We start from the raw sequence: 19,401 nt of genomic DNA on the forward strand, positions 1-19,401 counted from the left end.
TGAAAACTTAAAAATAATCTGAAACATTTGGCATTTGTTACAGTGAAAAAAGAATCAGTAACACAATTACTGAGAATTTGCTTTTTTTTTTTTTCCAGTTTTAAGCAAAGTAAAATATTTCCTTTGATGCTCATGGTTACTCCATAAGTTAAAGATATTCTTTTTTTTTTTATAGATGTTCTTATTTTCATATACATTATTTACCTTCTAAGTTGAGGCTATGCTTGTAACTTCTCTGAGTCTTACTTTTCTTCCTGTGAAATTGACGTACCTTCTTCTGCTCTTTCTTGCATTGTTGTGAGGGTCAGATGAAGTAGAATGGCTATGCAATGTTTGTAAACCATGAGGCAGTGAGAAATATTTACAGATTAAGGGAGAAATGTAAAAATTCTATCTGGGTAGCACAATAGGAAAATAGTCTTTATAGGAAGATAACGTTTTTTGTGGGTTCAGGTTTTGTTTTTATATTAAGTATATCAGTCTTTTGTGTTCTTATTTGATCATCTTTTGTGTGTATATCTCTATATTAAAGCTCTTTTTGGGGGTGCCTGGATTGCTCAGTGGGTTGGGCCTCTGCCTTCGGCTTGGGTTATGGCTCAGGTTATGCTCTCCGGTCCTGGGATCACGCTCTGCATCCGACTCTGCTCAGCGGGGAGCCTGCTTCTTTCCCCCTCTGTCTCTGCCTGCCTCTCTGCCTACTTGTGATCTCTCTCTCTCTATCAAATAAATAAATAAAACCTTAAAAAAAAGCAAAAAACAAAAAAATAACCTCTTTCTTTGCTACATAAGGGGCATAAGTTGCCATTATGGAAAACAATATGGAGGTTCCTCAAAAAATTTAAAAGAGAACTACCAGTAATCTTACTTCTAGGTATATATCCAAAGAAAATAAAATCAGTATCTTTGGAGAGATATCTGCACCCTTGTATTCATTGCAGCATTATTCACAATAGCTAAGAAATGGAAATGACTTTATTTTAATTTTTATATATATTTATATATTTTTTAAAAAATTTGTTTATTTGACAGAGAGATTAAGAGTGCAATTAGGCAGAGCAGCAGGCTGAGGGAGAGGGAAAAGTGGGCTCTCCGTTGAGCAGGGGGCCAACATGGGGCTCTATCCCAGGACTCTGGGATCATGACCTGAGCTGAAGGCAGCTACTTATCAACTGAGCCACCAGGTGCCTCTGGAAACAACTTTAGTGTCTAACAACAGATGATGGGATAAAGAAAATTACTATATGAAAAAAAATTACTATATATATGCAATGGAATATTATTCAGCCACAAACAAAGAAGGAGATCTGCCATATGTGTGGTGGTAGCTGTATACTAAGTGAAACAAGCCAGATTAATACTGTGGATTTCCCTTAAAAATCCATCCCCCCAATCATTCTCCATTGTACTTAAAGAGATATACAATAAGATAACATAACATCAAAATGTCTAATACACAATCGAGAATCTCCTGACGAAGAACTAGGAAAACCTCAAGAACTCGTAAGGAAAAGACAACCTACACACAATAAACCCAAGATGACAAAGATGTTGGAATTATCAGAGAATTTATTTAAAAAAATTTTTTTTTTGGTCAAGAGTATGTGCACACACATAAAAGTGGGTGGAGTGGCAGGCAGAGAATCTCGGGACTCTGGAATCATGACCCTACCTGAAGGCAGACACTTAATGACTGAGCCACCCAGGTGTCCCCAGACAAAGACTTTAAAGCAGCTGTTAAAACTGTGCTTCAGAAAGTCAAGTTTAAAATCAGTGGAGAGAGATGGGGGGAGGACGGTTTTTTAAAAGCAGGCATTTGACTTTGTTAGGTTTAGATCACAAACTTTAAACCCGTCTTCTTTGCACTAAAATTCCGATGTCTAGTTTTCAAAGCCTTTGCAGAGGGCTTTGGGTCTCTTCCATGTGTGCACCCCTAGTGGCTAATTTGGGGACGTGATAGTACGATTATGGTCAGATACACATACGCATAGTTCTGGAGTGACCCCAGGAGTGTTTCTAGATCTTCATGGTATCAGTTTTTCGAGCTCTTTTCTCTTTACAAGTTCCCTGATACTTTCTGGCTCCTAGAGACTCTCTTCCTTGTCCCATGGCTGGACAGTTGGGGCTTCATTTCTCTGTTTTACTGTATACTTCCACAACCACATTTGAGTTTGATGCCAAACAAGATGGCAGAGAAAGAAAGCCATGTGGATTCCCTTCATGCTTTCAGAAACAAAAGGATTCTGTTTTATTGGAGTTTTAGGTCCCTGTTTGGCCACTGTTGATATTATCAATGCCAGGGCTGCTGCCCTTGGCTTGTTTGGGGGCATAGGTCAAGGGGAAGAGGGAAAAACCTAGAAAACTCCATCTCCTTAGGGGCCCCCTTTATGTATACTTAGACCAAAAAGAATTCTTTTGGAGCCAATTCTGTCTGTACTTTGTTGACAGTTCTGAATTTGTACTGCCTTTGAGTCTAGGCTGAGTGGTCCCAGAGGAAACAAAACCAGAAAATTCACTCTGGGGTTAGTATGACTTAGAGTTGTGGTTTCCTTCTCCAGGCTGACTACCATTTCCAGGGTCCTTAGATAGCTGCTTCATGCCTTGTGTCCAGGTTTTTAGTTATATTCAGCCTGAGAGACAGGACAGACTATGCTTATTCCTCTTTTTTTTTCCCCCGGCGCCAGAACATAGGTACCTTTTAATATTCCTACAACTGTATTACTCATTTGTTTTGGTTAAGAATTTATTGAGCACTCTTGGCATACTAATCTTTGCTGAAAATGTAAAGATGGATAATCTTTAAGTACTTACAGTAGATCCACAGTTAGGCATGTGATGGGGGTAGAGGCAGAAAGTAAAGAATTTTATATTATACAATAATAATTTAGTTATTAATCTTATCCTTTTGATCTATTTCTACTTCAGGACTTGACATGTGGTTTGTGGCTGAAAAAGAGAAGAATCTATATTCCATTAATTTTCTGTTTTTCCTATCGTCCCAAAATAAAAAGGATAGGAAGTCTGTGGATATATATGTGCTGGAAGAAATTAATACTTAGTTTTAATAAGAATAAGAAATATAATTACATATATAATTATTGTAACTTAAAATTTAAAAATAATTTATTATTATATACTTGTTTCTCAGGTCTTAGAAAAATACCCCAATACACCCATGAGTCATAAAGAAATTCTTCAAGTTATCCAGAGAGAAGGACTAAAAGAAATCAGGTGAGTTATTTAAATTTTATTAGTGATAATTATAATACTTGATTAGTCTATTTCATCATGTAAGCAGTATACATTACTCCTGAAGATTGATTATTTAGTAATAATTGCTTTGCTAGTTTCTGATTTATTTAGTTGTTAGATCTTTTAAGTTTTCGGTAATAGCACAGTCACAAAACCACAAGTAAATTAAAAAAAAATTCTTAGCTGTGTCCAACCCATGCACTTTAATTCTTAGGAAGGCCTGGAGCCATCTTCAAGCCTTCATCTATGAGTTCAGGTTTTTGATTTAGTAAGCTTGTCATTAGCAGGTGAAAAGTACTGTCTAGTACAGGGAAAATTCTCGAGGTGGACAGTCTAGGAAGAAATAACCTTGGCCCAGAGGAATAAAGTGGAAAAGATACAAACAAAGTAGTATATATTTCAAGTAATAGTTTTATGTATAGCAAATAAAACAGCTTAGGGTCAATTAATACAGGACCAAAGATAAAACATACTTTAATTATTAGAGCCTTGTATTAATAATAGCACATAATAGTCACTTCATAATCAAGATCCTCTGCCATCAAGAAACATTAAAATTACGGTCCACATACTTGGTGTTGTTAATGTGGAAATCTGGGAGTCTGCCTGAGATATTGTCGCTAAAAGGTGAAAAGGGTGGCAGTGCTTTAAAGCCGCTGCTAGTTGTTCTCAAGTAGGGGTGGCATTGTGTAAACGCCCTTAGGGAAGGTGTCCAGAATTTATGGGGTTATTTTTGATTTTCAGAGTGTCTGGAAAGAAGGGGAGAACTGTGGCATGTAATGTTCAAGAAACAGGGAGACTAAATGTCTTATATTATGCTATATAGTCCTTCACTCCAAAGAATTGTTCAGTCAGATGCCAGAGTAATAGTGAGCTGTGCTGAAATATATGTAAATGGACAATAATTAGTTTTTTGATATGTAGCTATTGCATGTTCTAGATTTTAATTCTCATTTTCTTTAATACAAAATTGAGTTCTTGGCGCTTTGCTAACACAGCTAAAAAAATTTTGTTTTGACTTGTGGCCAAATGTCAGTAGGCCGGGAACAAATTAGGTTTGTTTTATTACTATGAAACAATGAAATATAAATTAGTATTATTTCATTTTATGTAATGCATCTCAGAATTTGTGTGAACATTTGTAAATTAAAACATTAAAATGCATTTGAGGAATTAGCTTTTTTATTTATTTGACAGTCAGAGATCACAAGGAGGCAGAGAGGCAGGCAGAGACAGAAAGAGGGGAAGCAGGCTTCCTGCTGAGCAGAGAGCCCAATGTGGGGCTTGATCTCAGACCCTGGGGTTATGACCTGAGCCTAAGGCAGAGGCTTAACCCACTGAGCCACCCAGGTGCCCCAAAGAATTAGCTTTTAAACATTTTTGTAAATTAAAAAAGTAATCTCTTAATTTATCAATGATACAAATCTAAATATTTACTTGAATTAGATAAGATTTATTAGATTAAGACTAAAGGATAATGCCTGTTTATTTAATTTTTTTACCTTAAAAAAAAAATGATTTATTTATTTATTTGACAGACAGAGATCACAAGTAGGCAAAGAGTCAGGCAGAGAGAGGAGGAAGTAGGCTCCCCGCTGAGCAGAGAGCCCAATGTGGGGCTCGATCCCAGGACCCTGGGATCATGACCTGAGTCGAAGGCAGAGGCTTTAACCCGCAGAGCCACCCAGGCGCCCCTAATTTTTTTACTTTTTAAAAAAATTTAAACCGAGTTAATTAGCATATAGTGTATTATTAGTTTCAGAGGTAGAGTTCAGTGATTCATCAGTCTTATGTAATACCCAGTGCTCATTACCTCACGTGCCCTCCTTAAGGTCCATCACCCAGTTACCCCATCCCCGCATAATGTCTATTTAATACCACCAATTTGTGCAAAGTTATAGGAGAAAAAGACAGTAATTTTTGTGGTCTGAGAAACAGTTCTGCTAAGGTATTCTAATACTGTTTCATAACAGTGTTAAGTTATAGAATAGGAATGAGCAAGAGATTTTTTTTTTTCCCTTAGAAATTAGACTTTTGAAACACTGGGGAAATTGACCAGGGTATCTGGTGTATAGAGACCAGACTCCCATCAGTCCCTTAGCTCTGAATGCCAGGTGCAGAGTCATCAAGCTCCAAATTTCTCTTTTCTTTTTTTTTTTTTTTAAGATTTTATTTATTTATTTGACAGACAGAGATCACAAGTAGGCAGAGAAGCTGGCAGAGAGGAGGAAGCAGGCTCCCCGCCGAGCAGAGAGCCGGATGCGGGGCTCGATCCTAGGACCCTAGGATCATGACCTGAGCTGAAGGCAGAGGCTTTAACCCACTCAGCCACCCAGGCGCCCCAAGCTCCAAATTTCTAAGGCTCTATGACTTTATACTTGTCATTATCATTTCTAGGGAGCAGGCAAGAATAGTAAATAAGTAAAGAATAGTAAATAAACAAAGAAGGATAAAAAGAAGAAATTTAGAAAAAGTAACCAGATGGAAGAGTCATCAAAAATAGCTTCTGGCTTCGCTTAGTGGTAACAATTTATAAGTAGATGTTCTTGTTTAAACTATATTGTTGTGATGCAGTTATGGGACCACAAAGCCATTCTAACTCACCAGTGACTTCCATTTTGTTAACTCCATGTGACTTTTAGTACCTAGCTCTTGCTTCTCAACATTTTTTTTTTTTTTTTTTTTTTTAAAGGATTTTTTTTTTTTTTTTTTTATAGATTTTATTTATTTATTTGACAGAGAGAGATCACAAGTAGGCAGAGAGGCAGGCAGAGAGAGAGAAGGAAGCAGGCTCCCCACTGAGCAGAGAGCCCGATGCGGGACCCGATCCCAGGACCCTGAGATCATGACCTGAGCCGAAGGCAGCGGCTTAACCCACTGAGCCACCCAGGCGCCCGCTTCTCAACATTTTTTAACACAGCTGAATACTGCTTCCTTCCTGAAACTCTCTTTTGTTACCTGAAGTGACCACAGGCATTCTTCCTTCTTCCATCTCAGTTTTTTTGCTCAGTATCTTTTTCTTTCATTCATTCATTCATTTATTCATTCGACAGGCATGAGCGCATGTGTGCACAGCAGGGGGAGCAGCAGGCAGTGGGAGAGGGAGAAGCAGGCTCACAAAGCAGGGAGCCCAATGTGGAACTCCATCCCAGGACCCTGGGATCATGACCTGAGCCAAAGGCAGACGCTTAACGACTGAACTACCCAGGCATCCCTGCTCTTTACCTTCTACCTTAAGTGCAATTTTCCATGATCATCGCTTTAAGTATTATATGTTGTCAATTCTCAAAGAGGTAGGAAAGCTTTTCCCACCTTAGCCTTTGTATATCCTGCCTTCATAGCAGGAAATGTGCTTTTCTCTCAGTTCCATCTTATTTGTCAGGTTTCAGTTTGAATATGTATTTTTCAGAGAACTTTGGCTGAGTTTACGAGCTAGAGCAAATTTCCTTTTTTAGTGTATTATAGTGTTCTGTTTATTTCTTCATAAGACTTGAAATTACATATTTTCGTGATCTTAAAAAAAAATCACACAGCTTTTCTATAGCTTATATTAAGGGAGCTGCGTGAGGGCAGTGGCATCTCTTCTTCCCCCTCCTCTTTTGTGCTTGATACATACCAGACATTGAAAAACCTACCTGTTAATACGTGTATGAAGTATCAGACGTTGGAAGATTATACTCTGATGTAGTCACAGCTTATCCTCTTGCTGCAGTGATATGTTAAGTGATAGTCTTAAAATTTTAAAGTTTTTAGAGAGGTCATTTTAGACAGAATGAAATAGATAATTTCTTTATTGAAGATGTGCTACTTTTTAGTTAATTTTCAGTCTTCAGTCCTCAGTACATGGCTTTCAATCCTTTTTTCCCTTTCTAGTTTTCCATGTGTTCCCCATTCTGAGGAAGCTCATTTAATTTTGAGTAGTCCATATTATATTGTTTTATTTTAAAATATATTCAAGTGGAAACGGCCCAAATGGCCATCAGAAGATGAGTGTGTAAATAAAGTGTAGTATACACATTCAATGGAATATTATTTGGCCTTAAGAAGAATTGGAATTCTGGGGCGCCAGGGTGGCTCAGTCAGTTAGGTGGCTGCCTTCAGCTCAGGTCATGATGCCAGAATCCTTGGATGAGTCCCACATGAGGGATTTCTTCTCCCTCTGCCTGCTGCTCCCCTGCTTGTGCGCTCTCTCTGTCTGACAAATAAATAAATAAAACCTTTAAAAAAAAGAAGAATTGAAATTCTGATACATGTATGTGGGTGAACCTGAAAAACATGCTAAGTGAAATAAAACAGACACAAAAGGACAAATAGTGGTATAACAGGGGGGAAAAAGGATAAATATTGTACAGTTCCATTTATATGAGATACTTAGAACAGGCAAACTGATAGAGACACAGAGTGGAATAGAGGTTACCCGGGGCTGAGAATAGGGAAGATCGGAGAGTTACTGTTTTAATTAGTACAGAGTTTTTTTTGGGATGATCCGAAAGTTCTGGAAATGGACAGTGGTAATGGTTGTGCAACATTGTGAGTGTACTCAGTGCCAGTGAAATCTATACTTACAAGTGGTTTAGATGGTAACTTGTACATTATGTATATTTGCCAGCCAACCAGCCAACAAAAAAAGTATTAAACATGAAGTGATTGGCTCTTGGCTGAGAAAGACTGATGTACTAGTCTCTTCAAGAACTTAAAAGGGTTTTTCAGGATGCTTTCTGCAGTCTTGGTGTTATACAGTTTTATTAAGTCTCAGGGTCTGGTCACCAAACAAAAGCTACATGGTAATGTGAACAGGGAAGTTATTCAGTTAACTGGTTAAGTTATTAGTTGGTTAACCAGAAGTTAACTATTTAAGGGGAGCAACCAGTACCTATAGGGCTGAGGCAGTGTGCCCTAAGAAAGAGTAACTTTCAAGGTCTCCCTCTATGTCCCAAGGTTGTGATTCTTAGTGAAGTAGGTGGGGCTCTGCCAGTGGAGACAAAGATCACTGGTGCTGTAGCCTGGCCTGGCAAATAGGAAACTGCCTACTGGGTATTAGTAGAATTTGCTGGAAAGCTTCCTGCTGGGCAGTTATCCCACATTGACTGCAGAGCCAGCTGAGGCACCAGCAGAATTTTCTGGGAAGCTACCCACAGTCATTCTGCTGAACCTTGCTGAAGGTTGGGTGCCACTGAATGTCCCTCATGTTGCTGGGTGCTGCCTGCCGTTAAGAGCGGGCAGGCAAGAGCACAGTAAAACCAGAAGAAAAGCCCCCTTTCAGTCTGCAGCATTCTTCCAGCGCTCTGCTGACAGAACTTAATACCGAGCCAGCTGGCAAAGGAGAAGTGTTTATAGGGTCCAGCTCCACTACCACAGAGAAAGATAAAGAAGGTTGAACTTGGAGGTAAAAATCAGTAAATTGATAAGTAGCTGAGCAGCCTTCAGTGGTTTTTCAGTGGAATAACTTAGATCATTGTCTGGCCCCACACACCACTTTGGTTTACTTGATTTGTTTCCATCTGCTCTCAAGCGGAGTGGTTACAAGACTGTTTTCTGTATGGGATCTAGGATTTCTCACCTTAGAACATCGATTAATCTTTTATCTTCACTTTTTTATGAAAAATCTTGACAGTGTTTTAAAACCAACTCATATGTTTTTTCTTATTTAGCCTGTTTATCTGGTGGATTTTAGGGATTTTTAAAACGGTTTATTTATTTATTTATTTGGGGTTCTGGGTGGTTCAGTCGATAAGCGGCTGCCTTTGGCTCAGGTCATGATCCCAGAGTTCTGGAGTGAGCCCCACATTGGGCTCCCTGCTTGGCAGGAAGACTGCTTCTCCCTCTCCGACTCCCCCTGCTTGTGTTCCTTCTCTCACTGTGTTTCTCTCTCTCTGTCAAATAAATAAAATCTTAAAAAACAAAAAGAAAAAGATTTTGGTTATTCACGTGAGAGAGAGCACAAGCAGGGGGAGAGGCAGAGGGAGAGGTATACTCCCTCCTGAGCTGGGAGCCTAACATGGGGCACGATTCCAGGACCTTAGCTGAAGGTAGACACTTAACCATCTGAGCCTTCTTTTGAATAATTTGAGTTTTGCAGTATAATATGTTTTTCTTTCACATATATATTAGTTCATTTCTCTTTCCCTCATGGAGTATAGTAATATTGAATGCATTTTTATCTGGTAAGTCTAACATCTGGGTAATCTCAGGGTTGGCAGTTGTCCATTGCTTTTCCCTTGAGAATTGCTTACATTTTCCTGGATCATTGTTTACTGAGAAATTTAAGATTGTATTCTGGACGTTTTTAATATTATATTATTTTAGGCTCTGCTTTACTATTATAAACCTCTGGAGAATGGTGATTCCTTGCTTTGTTCCTTTCATCCTTCTTTCAAGTCAATCCTGTTGTCATCAGACTACATGTTCACTTTTCTGTAGGTGAGATTTGTTTCATGCATGTGCCACTCAGGGTTATTAGTCTGAGATGTGAGCTGTGGATCAGTTTTCAAAGCCTTTCCTGTGTTGGTTGGGAATGTCCCAAGTATACAGAGCTCCAGGATGAGCCCACGCCTCCTGTGAGAATTAGGGCATTCCTTGTCCTATTCTTTTCTCTCAGGAGTACAATCTCCCCTACCCCCAGCCTTTGGTGTTCTTTTTCCCTGTCTTAGCCAGAAAGATAGAGCTTTTCTCATAATTTTATCTGTCACCTACAGTGGTATATCTCCTCAACCAGGGTCTGGGAGCCACTTTGATAAAATGGTGAGAAAACCCCCAGAAAACTCACAATGTGTGAATTTAGCCAACTGCAGCGTTAGAGGGAACAGTTCACATGATTGACTTCACTTATTAGTTCCAACTGTATAGTTCAGGGAACCTTAAGACTACTCTCAAGGCTCCATAATTTTAAAATTTAAATCCATAAATTTTCCATAATTGTATAACTCACTGAAAACTTTAACGATTATGGGAAGGATACAGGGAAAGGATACAGATGAAGATTAGCCAAGGGAAGAAATGTATAGGGCAGAGTTCAGGTAAATTACCAAATACAGACCTTCCAGTCATCCTGGCCCTATGACTTAGGGTAGTGTTAAATATCAATATCAGTTTGTGATAATATGCCTGGAACACTGCCAGTATCACTCAGGCCTTGGTGTCTAGAGTTTTTATTGGTGGTTCATCCTCTAGGCATGATTTATGACCCATGTGGCTGATCTTGAGTTTCTAGTATCTAGCCCCTCTAGAGATAATCTGTTACTGTGTGGACCAAGCTCTCACTCTTTTTTTTTTTTTTTTTTTTAAAGATTTTATTTATTTATTTGACAGAGAGAAATCACAAGTAGATGGAGAGGCAGGCAGAGAGAGAGAGAGGGAAGCAGGCTCTCCGCTGAGCAGAGAGCCCGATGCGGGACTCGATCCCAGGACTCTGAGATCATGACCCGAGCCAAAGGCAGCGGCTTAACCCACTGAGCCACCCAGGCGCCCCCCAAGCTCTCACTCTTAATCTTATTGTCAATGTGGCTAAAAGCTCTTACCCATGGGGTCCTTGGGTGGCTCAGTTGCTGAGTGTCTGCCTTTCACTTGGGTCGTGATCCCAGGGTTCTGGGATCGAATCCCATAATCGGCCTCCCTGCTCAGTGGGTAGCTTCCTACTACCCCTGCTTGTGTTCCTTCTCTCACTGTCTCTCTCTGTCAAGTAAATAAATAAAATCTTAAAAAAATAAAAGACCCTCCCCGAAATTACAGTGTTGCTGTCTGGCTGCTCAACTCTGTCATAGGGCCTTGTGATTATTTCCAGGAGCAATGACCAGACCTCTCATTGGGTAAAGTTAAATTCTTTTTACATACTCCCATATGAATCAAGTTTTGATTTCCCAAATGTGCCAGTTTTCTTAATTTTTAATGTTTAAGGTGGTTGCTTTTTATTAATTTATTTTTTTTTTAAGATTTTATTTATTTATTTGACATAGAGAGATCACAAGTAGGCAGAGGGGCAGGCAGAGAGAGGGCGAAGCAGGCTCCCCGCTGAGCAGAGAGCTGATGCGGGGCTCGATCCCAGGACTCTTGAGACCATGACCTGAGCGAAGGCAGAGGCTTAACCCACTGAGCCACCCGGGCATCCCTGTAGTTGCTTTTTAAAAATTAACATATAATGAACATACTCTAAAAACATTATAAAGCATACAGCTCAGTGTTTTCTTTTTTTAAAAAAGATTTTATTTATGAGAGAGAGAGAGAGAGAGCATAAGCAGGGGGAGGGTTTGAGGGAGAAGCAGACCGTGCTGAGCACAGAGTCTGATGTGGGACTTGATCCCAGGACCCTGGGATTATGACCTGAGCCAAAGGCAGATGCTTCATCAACTGAGCCACCCAGGTGCCCCATAGTCTTTTTATTTAATATATTCACCGAGGACATTTCCATTATCCCCAGAGAAACCCTGCAGTATTAGCTGTCATTCCTCTTCCTTGCCTTGCCTTAGCCCCAGTATCCCAGCCCTAGGCAACCAATAATGGGTTTTCTGTCTCCATGGAGTTGCAGTTTTGGGTATTTCATATAATGGAATCATTATATGAAATTCATGTCCTTTTGTGACTGGCTTTCTCATATAGTGTGATGATTTGAAAATTCATTCATACTGTAACATTTATCAGTACTCTGTTCCTTTATTGCTAAATAGTATTCCATTGTATGCACATGCCGCATTTTGTTTCTCCATTCATCAGTTGGTGGACATTGTGGTTATTTTCATTTTTGGGCTATTAGGAATAATGCTACTGTGAACATCTGTGTACATGTATTTATATGGGAAATTGCTTTTTGTATTTTTGTCCACAGGTTTTAGTTGTAACCAGCCAGAGGGAAAGAGGCTGTTGTGGGTCTACTCTGTCTTCATCAGGTCTCATCCACTCAATTTTAAATCATGAAATTGGACTGAAGGGGTTAAGGAGGTTAATAAAGGGGCTGTTTTTTTTTTTTTTTTTTTTTTAAAGATTTTATTCATTTATTTGACAGACATAGAACACAAGTAGGCAGAGAGGCAGGCAGAGAGAGAGAGAGAGAAGCAGGCTCTGCACTGAGCAGAGAGCCTGATGCGGGGCTCGATCCCAGGACCCTGGGATCATGACCTGAGCCAAAGGCAGAGGCTTTAACCCACTGAGCCACCCAGGGGCCCCATAGTCTTTTTATTTAATATATTCACCGAGGACATTTCCATTATCCCCAGAGAAACCCTGCAGTATTAGCTGTCATTCCTCTTCCTTGCCTTGCCTTAGCCCCAGTATCCCAGCCCTAGGCAACCAATAATGGGTTTTCTGTCTCCATGGAGTTGCAGTTTTGGGTATTTCATATAATGGAATCATTATATGAAATTCATGTCCTTTTGTGACTGGCTTTCTCATATAGTGTGATGATTTGAAAATTCATTCATACTGTAACATTTATCAGTACTCTGTTCCTTTATTGCTAAATAGTATTCCATTGTATGCACATGCCGCATTTTGTTTCTCCATTCATCAGTTGGTGGACATTGTGGTTATTTTCATTTTTGGGCTATTAGGAATAATGCTACTGTGAACATCTGTGTACATGTATTTATATGGGAAATTGCTTTTTGTATTTTTGTCCACAGGTTTTAGTTGTAACCAGCCAGAGGGAAAGAGGCTGTTGTGGGTCTACTCTGTCTTCATCAGGTCTCATCCACTCAATTTTAAATCATGAAATTGGACTGAAGGGGTTAAGGAGGTTAATAAAGGGGCTGTTTTATTAGAGTAGATGAGATGCGGTGGTTTGGATTACCTGACTAGTGCTGGAGGCAATAGACTGATTTGAGATACATCTTTTAAGACTTGCTTTTGGATTGGATGTGGGAAGGAAAAGGAAGGAGGAGATAAGAAATGATTTCTGGGTTTCAGTAGCTACCGTTTACTGTAGAAAAGAACCGAGGAACTGGTCATGTGAGGAACTGATAAAGGATTCACTGAGCATGTACTTGTGGGTTCAAAAGAAAAGCTCTGAATGTCTGGAGAGGTGCGAAGGTCTTCTGGTATAGGACCTGATTATAAGTCTCGAGATAGCAGTGAAAAGGTAGAATGATCTGGAGCTGTAGAGTAGGTATCTGTTGTCTGTGATAAATACCCAATACCTGTTCTGGAAATCAGTGAGTAAGGAGTTCTCCTGGTGTGTTACAGAATCCAAGAATATATCCTTTTTTTTTTTTAAATATTTTATTTATTTATTGGACAGAGAGAGAGATCGAGATCACAAGTAGGCAGAGAGGCAGGCAGAGAGATCCCAGGACTGTGAGACCATGACCTGAGCCAAAGGCAGAGGCTTAACCCACTGAGCCATCCAGGCGCCCCTCCTTTTTTTTTTTTTTTTTTTAAATGATAATATACTTCATTTATGTTACAAGTCTGTGTTAGTAAGGTAGGAACTGAAGTCAGTTATTTAAATATAAATGTTTACTTTTAGAAAATTGCAAATTGAAACAAAGGTATATATCCTCCAGCTAAACTATAAATGGTCTTCCCACCCCAGACTATATTGAAGTTAGCCTTAGGCATTTTTATTACTTCAGCATTGCAGTATATATCTAACAGCTGAGAAGTTAAAAGACTGAGTGCAAACTGGATATTGTGTCTTATCAGAAAGAGAGCAGCTAAGCACAGACGTTAAGTATGCCTACTGTGGGTAAAGCATACAAAGGCTAATGCTTTATGTATGTGAGACCATTCCTGCTAATCCTTGCTGTTATCCCTCATTACTTTTTTCCTTAGTCTTCTGTACATCAGGTTTCCCCCCTTCATCAGCTTGGCAACCATTGATGTTTACAGTGTATTTTCATAGCATTAAATGTGGGACTCAGGCCTTCCTTCTAAAGTAGCCATTGCTTTTGGTGCCTGTCCCTCACCCCCAAGTTTTCTTAACCTGCCTTGTTCATCATATTAGGTCTATTACCTTGATTTTTCTTTCTTTTTTTTTTTTTTAAGATTTTATTTATTTATTTGACAGACAGAGATCACAAGTAGGCAGAGAGGCAGGCAGAGAGAGGAGGGGAAGCTTGCTCCCTGCTGAGCAGAGAGCCCGATACGGGACTCGATCCCAGGACCCTGGGATCATGACCTGAGCTGAAGGCAGAGGCTTCAACCCACTGAGCCACCCAGGCGCCCCACCTTGACTCTTCTTATATATGCTAATAGAGAAAGTTTTTAGGAAAGGAGAGAAAAATAACAAAATAATTTTCTGAGATGCTGTTCTCTTCCTGTTTTTTCTTTACATTCATAAGTAGAAGAGGAAAGACAAATTAGGAAGATTTCTTGGTTTTATGAATTTATCATCCACAGATTGAGTATTTTCTGAGTTAGGCCAATTATGAGTAGTCAGAAGGATTCTTGATATATAATAATTTTGGTGAGGCATGAATTTGAATCTTAAATCTTCCATAAAATTGATATGGGAGTATAAGTTATGTAGCTAGTAAGAGTGTAGCCAACTACCTAGCTTTTAAGTTAGGTTGATCATTACTTATTTGCCCTCTCTCAAAGAAGTCGAGAAGTATTTAAAAGCATTGGTTCTTGATGGAAAAAGACCTGCAAAGGAAGACTAAATGCTAGTTATATAGTAGTTTTGGAAAATTTGGGGACAAGCAGATGACGTGGTTGTGGGTTTCTTGCAAATGAAGTTTCTCTAGTTGTTTACAAATCATAGCCCCAGTTTAAAGAGCAATTTCTTGCATTCCTCATCCTTTTGTCCCTCCTGAACCCCTTTTCTAAGCCAGTTATGTTACTTTAGTCATAAAATATTATAGCTGGCAGAGATAATTGGAATTTACCATTTAATTTCATTTTATTACTAAATAATTAAGGCCCGTGGAGGTTGGTCAGGGTCATACAAGTTCTATGAAACTAGAAACCCAGATTTACTGCTTCAAGTTTTGTTCTTACTAGTGTATCATATTGCCTCTACATCCCTAGTTTTCCCTACTCTTCTGATTAGTCTCTTTTTCAAATCAAACTTATATTATGTGCTGACATATAATAACTTTAGGATAGTTGCTGTCTAACTGTAAATGGCTTTCTGGAAGAATTTGAAACAAAAACCTCAGACATTATAATAACTTGGATTCTGAAAGGGCTGGTACATTTTTGGGGGGAGGGGTGTGTGTGACCCAGTGTGGGACTTGAACTCATGACCCTGAGATCAAGACCTTAGCTGAGATTTGGAGTTGGAGGCTTAACCGACTGAGCCACCTAAGGGCCAGTACAAGTTTAAGAATTTATAATAATGGGGTATTTAAATAGATCTTTTTTTTTTTTTTTTTTAAGATTTTATTTATTTATTTGACAGAGAGAGATCACAAGTAGGCAGACAGGCAGGCAGAGAGAGAGGAGGAAGCAGGCTCCCCGCTGAGCAGAGAGCCCGATGTGGGCCTCCATCCCAGGACCCTGAGATCATGACCCGAGCCGAAGGCAGCGGCTTAACCGACTGAGCCACCCAGGCGCCCAGATCTTTTTTTTTTTAATAAGATTTTATTTGTTTATTTGACAGAGAAAGAGATCATCAGTAGGCAGAGAGGCAAGCAGAGAGAGAGGGGGAAGCAGGCTCCTGGGGCTTGATCCCAGGACCCCGCAATCATGACCTGAGCCGAAGGCAGAGGCTTAACCAACTGAGCCACCCAGGTGCCCCTAAATAGACCTTTATATTGTTGTTTTGTATTGCTTCAGTTTCTTTTCTAACAAAAGTTGTTTTTCTGTTTTTTTGTTTTGTTTTGTTTTTTTAACGTCTCAGTCTTAAATCCCAAGCAAGCTTCTTTAGAGTTGGAATTGTAATGAATCCTGGGAACCAGTTAGCAAAGATCATGCTCAGTAAACAATTTGCCAGATTGAAATTTTACCTCTTCAGTGGAGTCCTGGTTGAGTTTGATTAGTATTAATACATTTACTTATGAGCAAAATAATCCCCCTCATATGGTATCATAGTATGTTTTTGTTCATCTCATACCAAAAACTAATCCTAGCACCTGTTTTTTTCCTGTCTGTCCTTATGTAAAATAGGTCGCAAGGGAAGTACAGTCAACATTGTCTGTGCTTTTCAGGAGAAATCATTATCCCTGCAGAGTAGGTCTTTGGACTATTTGCCAAACTGATTTGTCTTAAGGTGTTTCACTAGAAAAGATCTCAGTTTAAGAATGAAGAACATTATTGATTAAATTGATGCCATATTAACTAAAAATTAGCTGACTTTGAGTTCGGCCTGTGTTTTCTTTATCTGTCTGTTACAGTCTGCTTTCGAACACAGACTTTGTAGGGATGTCAAAAAGGATTAATGATGAAAAAATAACCCCCTAAGGCTTGGATATTGACAGAAAAGAGTATTCTAATCCATTGTGTTAAGCTTCATGGTAGTGAGTTTATTATGGATCAAAGGGAAGCTAGTAAACCTTAGGGTCCATAGCTGATGGCTTTATGATGGCTCCTTGAAACTGAAATGCATGGGAAGAATATTAAAGAATATTCATTCATCCGCATTTAACTCCAGACTGCTTTAATAGTTTTAGTATGCCATATAATTGAGGTACTGCACCTGCTTTCTGAAATGGTTTAGATTATTTAGCTGAGTTTAATTGCATTTTTAGACAAAGTTGTATTGTGAGCTAACTTGCGAATTCTAAAGAAGAAATAAATGTTTTATTTAGCAAAGTGGGGGGAGGGTGCTAATTTGAAGAATTGTGGATATTGCTGGGAGGGGAAGGGAGAGTTTATTTTTTGCCTTTATTGTTAAAATTAAAAGTTTTTTTCTCTTTCTTTCATTTTCTTGGGGTGCATTCCAACTCCAGAAGGTAAGAAGTATTACTTTATTCTAAGGATGTATGTACAATGATAAAGTCTCTTCTACAAGTTTAATTGAACTCACCTTTGGATGCATGATTTTTACTTTATAAGTAAACAATTAGTCTAGAAACAATAAGACTGAAATGACTGTGTAAATGTTTTATTATATGTGCTCTTTTGTCCTTGCTGTTTGTAATAAACTTTATTTGGTCATAATTTTAGAAACCAATCAACATTTAGTTTTAAAATTATCATTTGACTTATACTATCATTGGGATACCTAGTGTTCTGCAGAAACTATTTCAGTTTGAAAATATGTGGGCTAACATTTGCTTTATGGCAGTAGTATTGAAAATATATATGTTTATGCTCTGATTTAGAGACTGTATTGGCCAAATCTTCTGTGGGAACACTTATTTAAAACCAGGCTAGAACAGGTTAAAATTCATAGTTTGGATCCTTTACTGAATTGGCTTTTTTTGTGTGTGTTGACATAGCATTTTATTTTTTATTTTTTAAATTTTTTAAAAAAGATTTTATTTATTTATTTGACAGAGCACAAGTAGGCAGAGGGAGAGGGAGAAGCAGATTCCTCACCAAGCAAGGAGCTGTACTTGATGCCAGGACTTTGGGATCATGACCTGAGCTGAAGGCAGTTGCTCGACTGACTGAGCCACCCAAGCGTGCTTGACATAGCATTTTAGACACACCTCTGTTTTAACAACTCCTCTGTTATATTATAGTTACATATTATAATTATCTGCCTTGCCTGTGAGACATGAGAACAGGAATCACAACAATATATTTTCATGTAAATAGCCATGGCATGACATTTAGTTAGAGCTTAGTACTTTTTTTTTCAGTACATCTCTTTAACTCCAGCTACATTTGCATTCCATTAAGTTCATTTATAAGAATTTATTCATTTTTGAGTATCAGTTTATGGAGGAAACCTTAATCCAGGTTGTACAAACAGTTAAAATTATAAATTAAAATATTAAAAACTAGATAAGAAAAGTTTTGTGTATTTTTTTAAAAGATTTTATTTATTCATTCATTCATCCATTTATTTATTTATTTTTAAAAGATGCTTTATTTATTTATTTGACACAGGAGAGAGATCACAAGTAGGCAGAGAGGCAGGCAGAGAGAGAGAGAGAGATGAGGAAGCAGCCTCCCTGCTGAGCAGAGAGCCTGATGCGGGACTCGATCCCAGGACCCTGAGATCATGACCTGAGCTGAAGGCAGCGGCTTACCCCACTGAGCCACCCAGGCACCCCAAGATTTTATTTATTTATTTGACAGAGAGAGAGGGAACACAAGCAGGGGGAGTTGGAGAGGGAGAAGCAGGCTTCCCACCAAGGAGGGGGCCTGGTGTGGGATCCCAGGAGCCTGGGATCATGACCTGAGCTGAAATGAAGGCAGACGCTTAACGAATGAGCCACCCAGGCGTCCTCGTGTGTGTATGTTTTTAGGGGGACTTAATATTGATTAGATGCTTTAGGGACAAGTAACAGGAACCAAATGTGAATGATTAAAACAAAATGGGATTTTTTTTTTTTTTTTTTTTAAAGAATGTGGGGTAGCTCATAACCTCAGAGGAAAGAAACAGGCTCTGAAATTGAGAGAACTAAGGCAGCTTCAGAACTAACTAACTAACTAACTAAGGTAGCTAGAAGTAACGGATTGACTCATCAAGACACTTCTAGCTGGGATGAGTTAGTCTCTGTTCTGTTCAAGGTTAAAATTTGAGAAAGGGTGAACCTGGCTGGCTCACTGTCTAGGCATGGTGAGATACTTTGACTTTCCAATAGGGTAGGTCATAGTTCCCCCAAAGCAAAGTACACACTGTTTCCAGAAGGAGAGAAAAAACAGATGTCCACTGTGTTGCTCATGGTAGAAAATTACAAGAGAAAAGTAGAAGCTACAAGCAGTTGTAATAAGTAACCCTTTTACAGATTGTCTCAGTGGTAACATGTGCTGTACTCTAGTACAGTATCATGATCAGAATATTGTTTTTGCTGCAGTCTACTTTATGCTTGTGTGGGTGTGTGTGTGTGCGCGCGCGCGCGGACAGACGTATGGATGTATATTTGGGTTGTGCATTTTAATCACATGTATAGATTCATGGATCTACTATCTGTCAGAATACAGAACAGGTTCATCAACAAGAAAGTCCCTTGTGTTGCCGGTTTCACAAGCACACCTCCCTAGTGCCAGCCCATCCATTCCCCTAAACCCCAGAAAACCACTAATGTGTTCTGTATTTCTGTCATTTTGCCATTTTAAGAATTTGTGTTGTTGGAGTTATATAGATTATGTAATTATTTGGCTTTTATT

The 19,401-nt window shown here is 38.9% G+C and overlaps 1 protein-coding gene across 2 annotated transcripts in view; it reads left to right on the plus strand.

The window, feature by feature from the left end:
• Positions 1-19,401, plus strand: part of ASXL2 (ASXL transcriptional regulator 2) — a 138,038-nt gene that overhangs the window by 43,782 nt on the left and 74,855 nt on the right. For both annotated transcript variants that reach the window (XM_059132446.1, XM_059132447.1), the window contains exon 2: positions 3,146-3,228. In XM_059132446.1, coding sequence (XP_058988429.1) covers positions 3,146-3,228 — 83 coding nt within the window. The remainder of the gene's footprint in view (positions 1-3,145; positions 3,229-19,401) is intronic.

The sequence above is a fragment of the Mustela lutreola genome, chromosome 9, assembly GCF_030435805.1.
Source record: "Mustela lutreola isolate mMusLut2 chromosome 9, mMusLut2.pri, whole genome shotgun sequence".
Taxonomy (NCBI): domain Eukaryota; kingdom Metazoa; phylum Chordata; class Mammalia; order Carnivora; family Mustelidae; genus Mustela; species Mustela lutreola.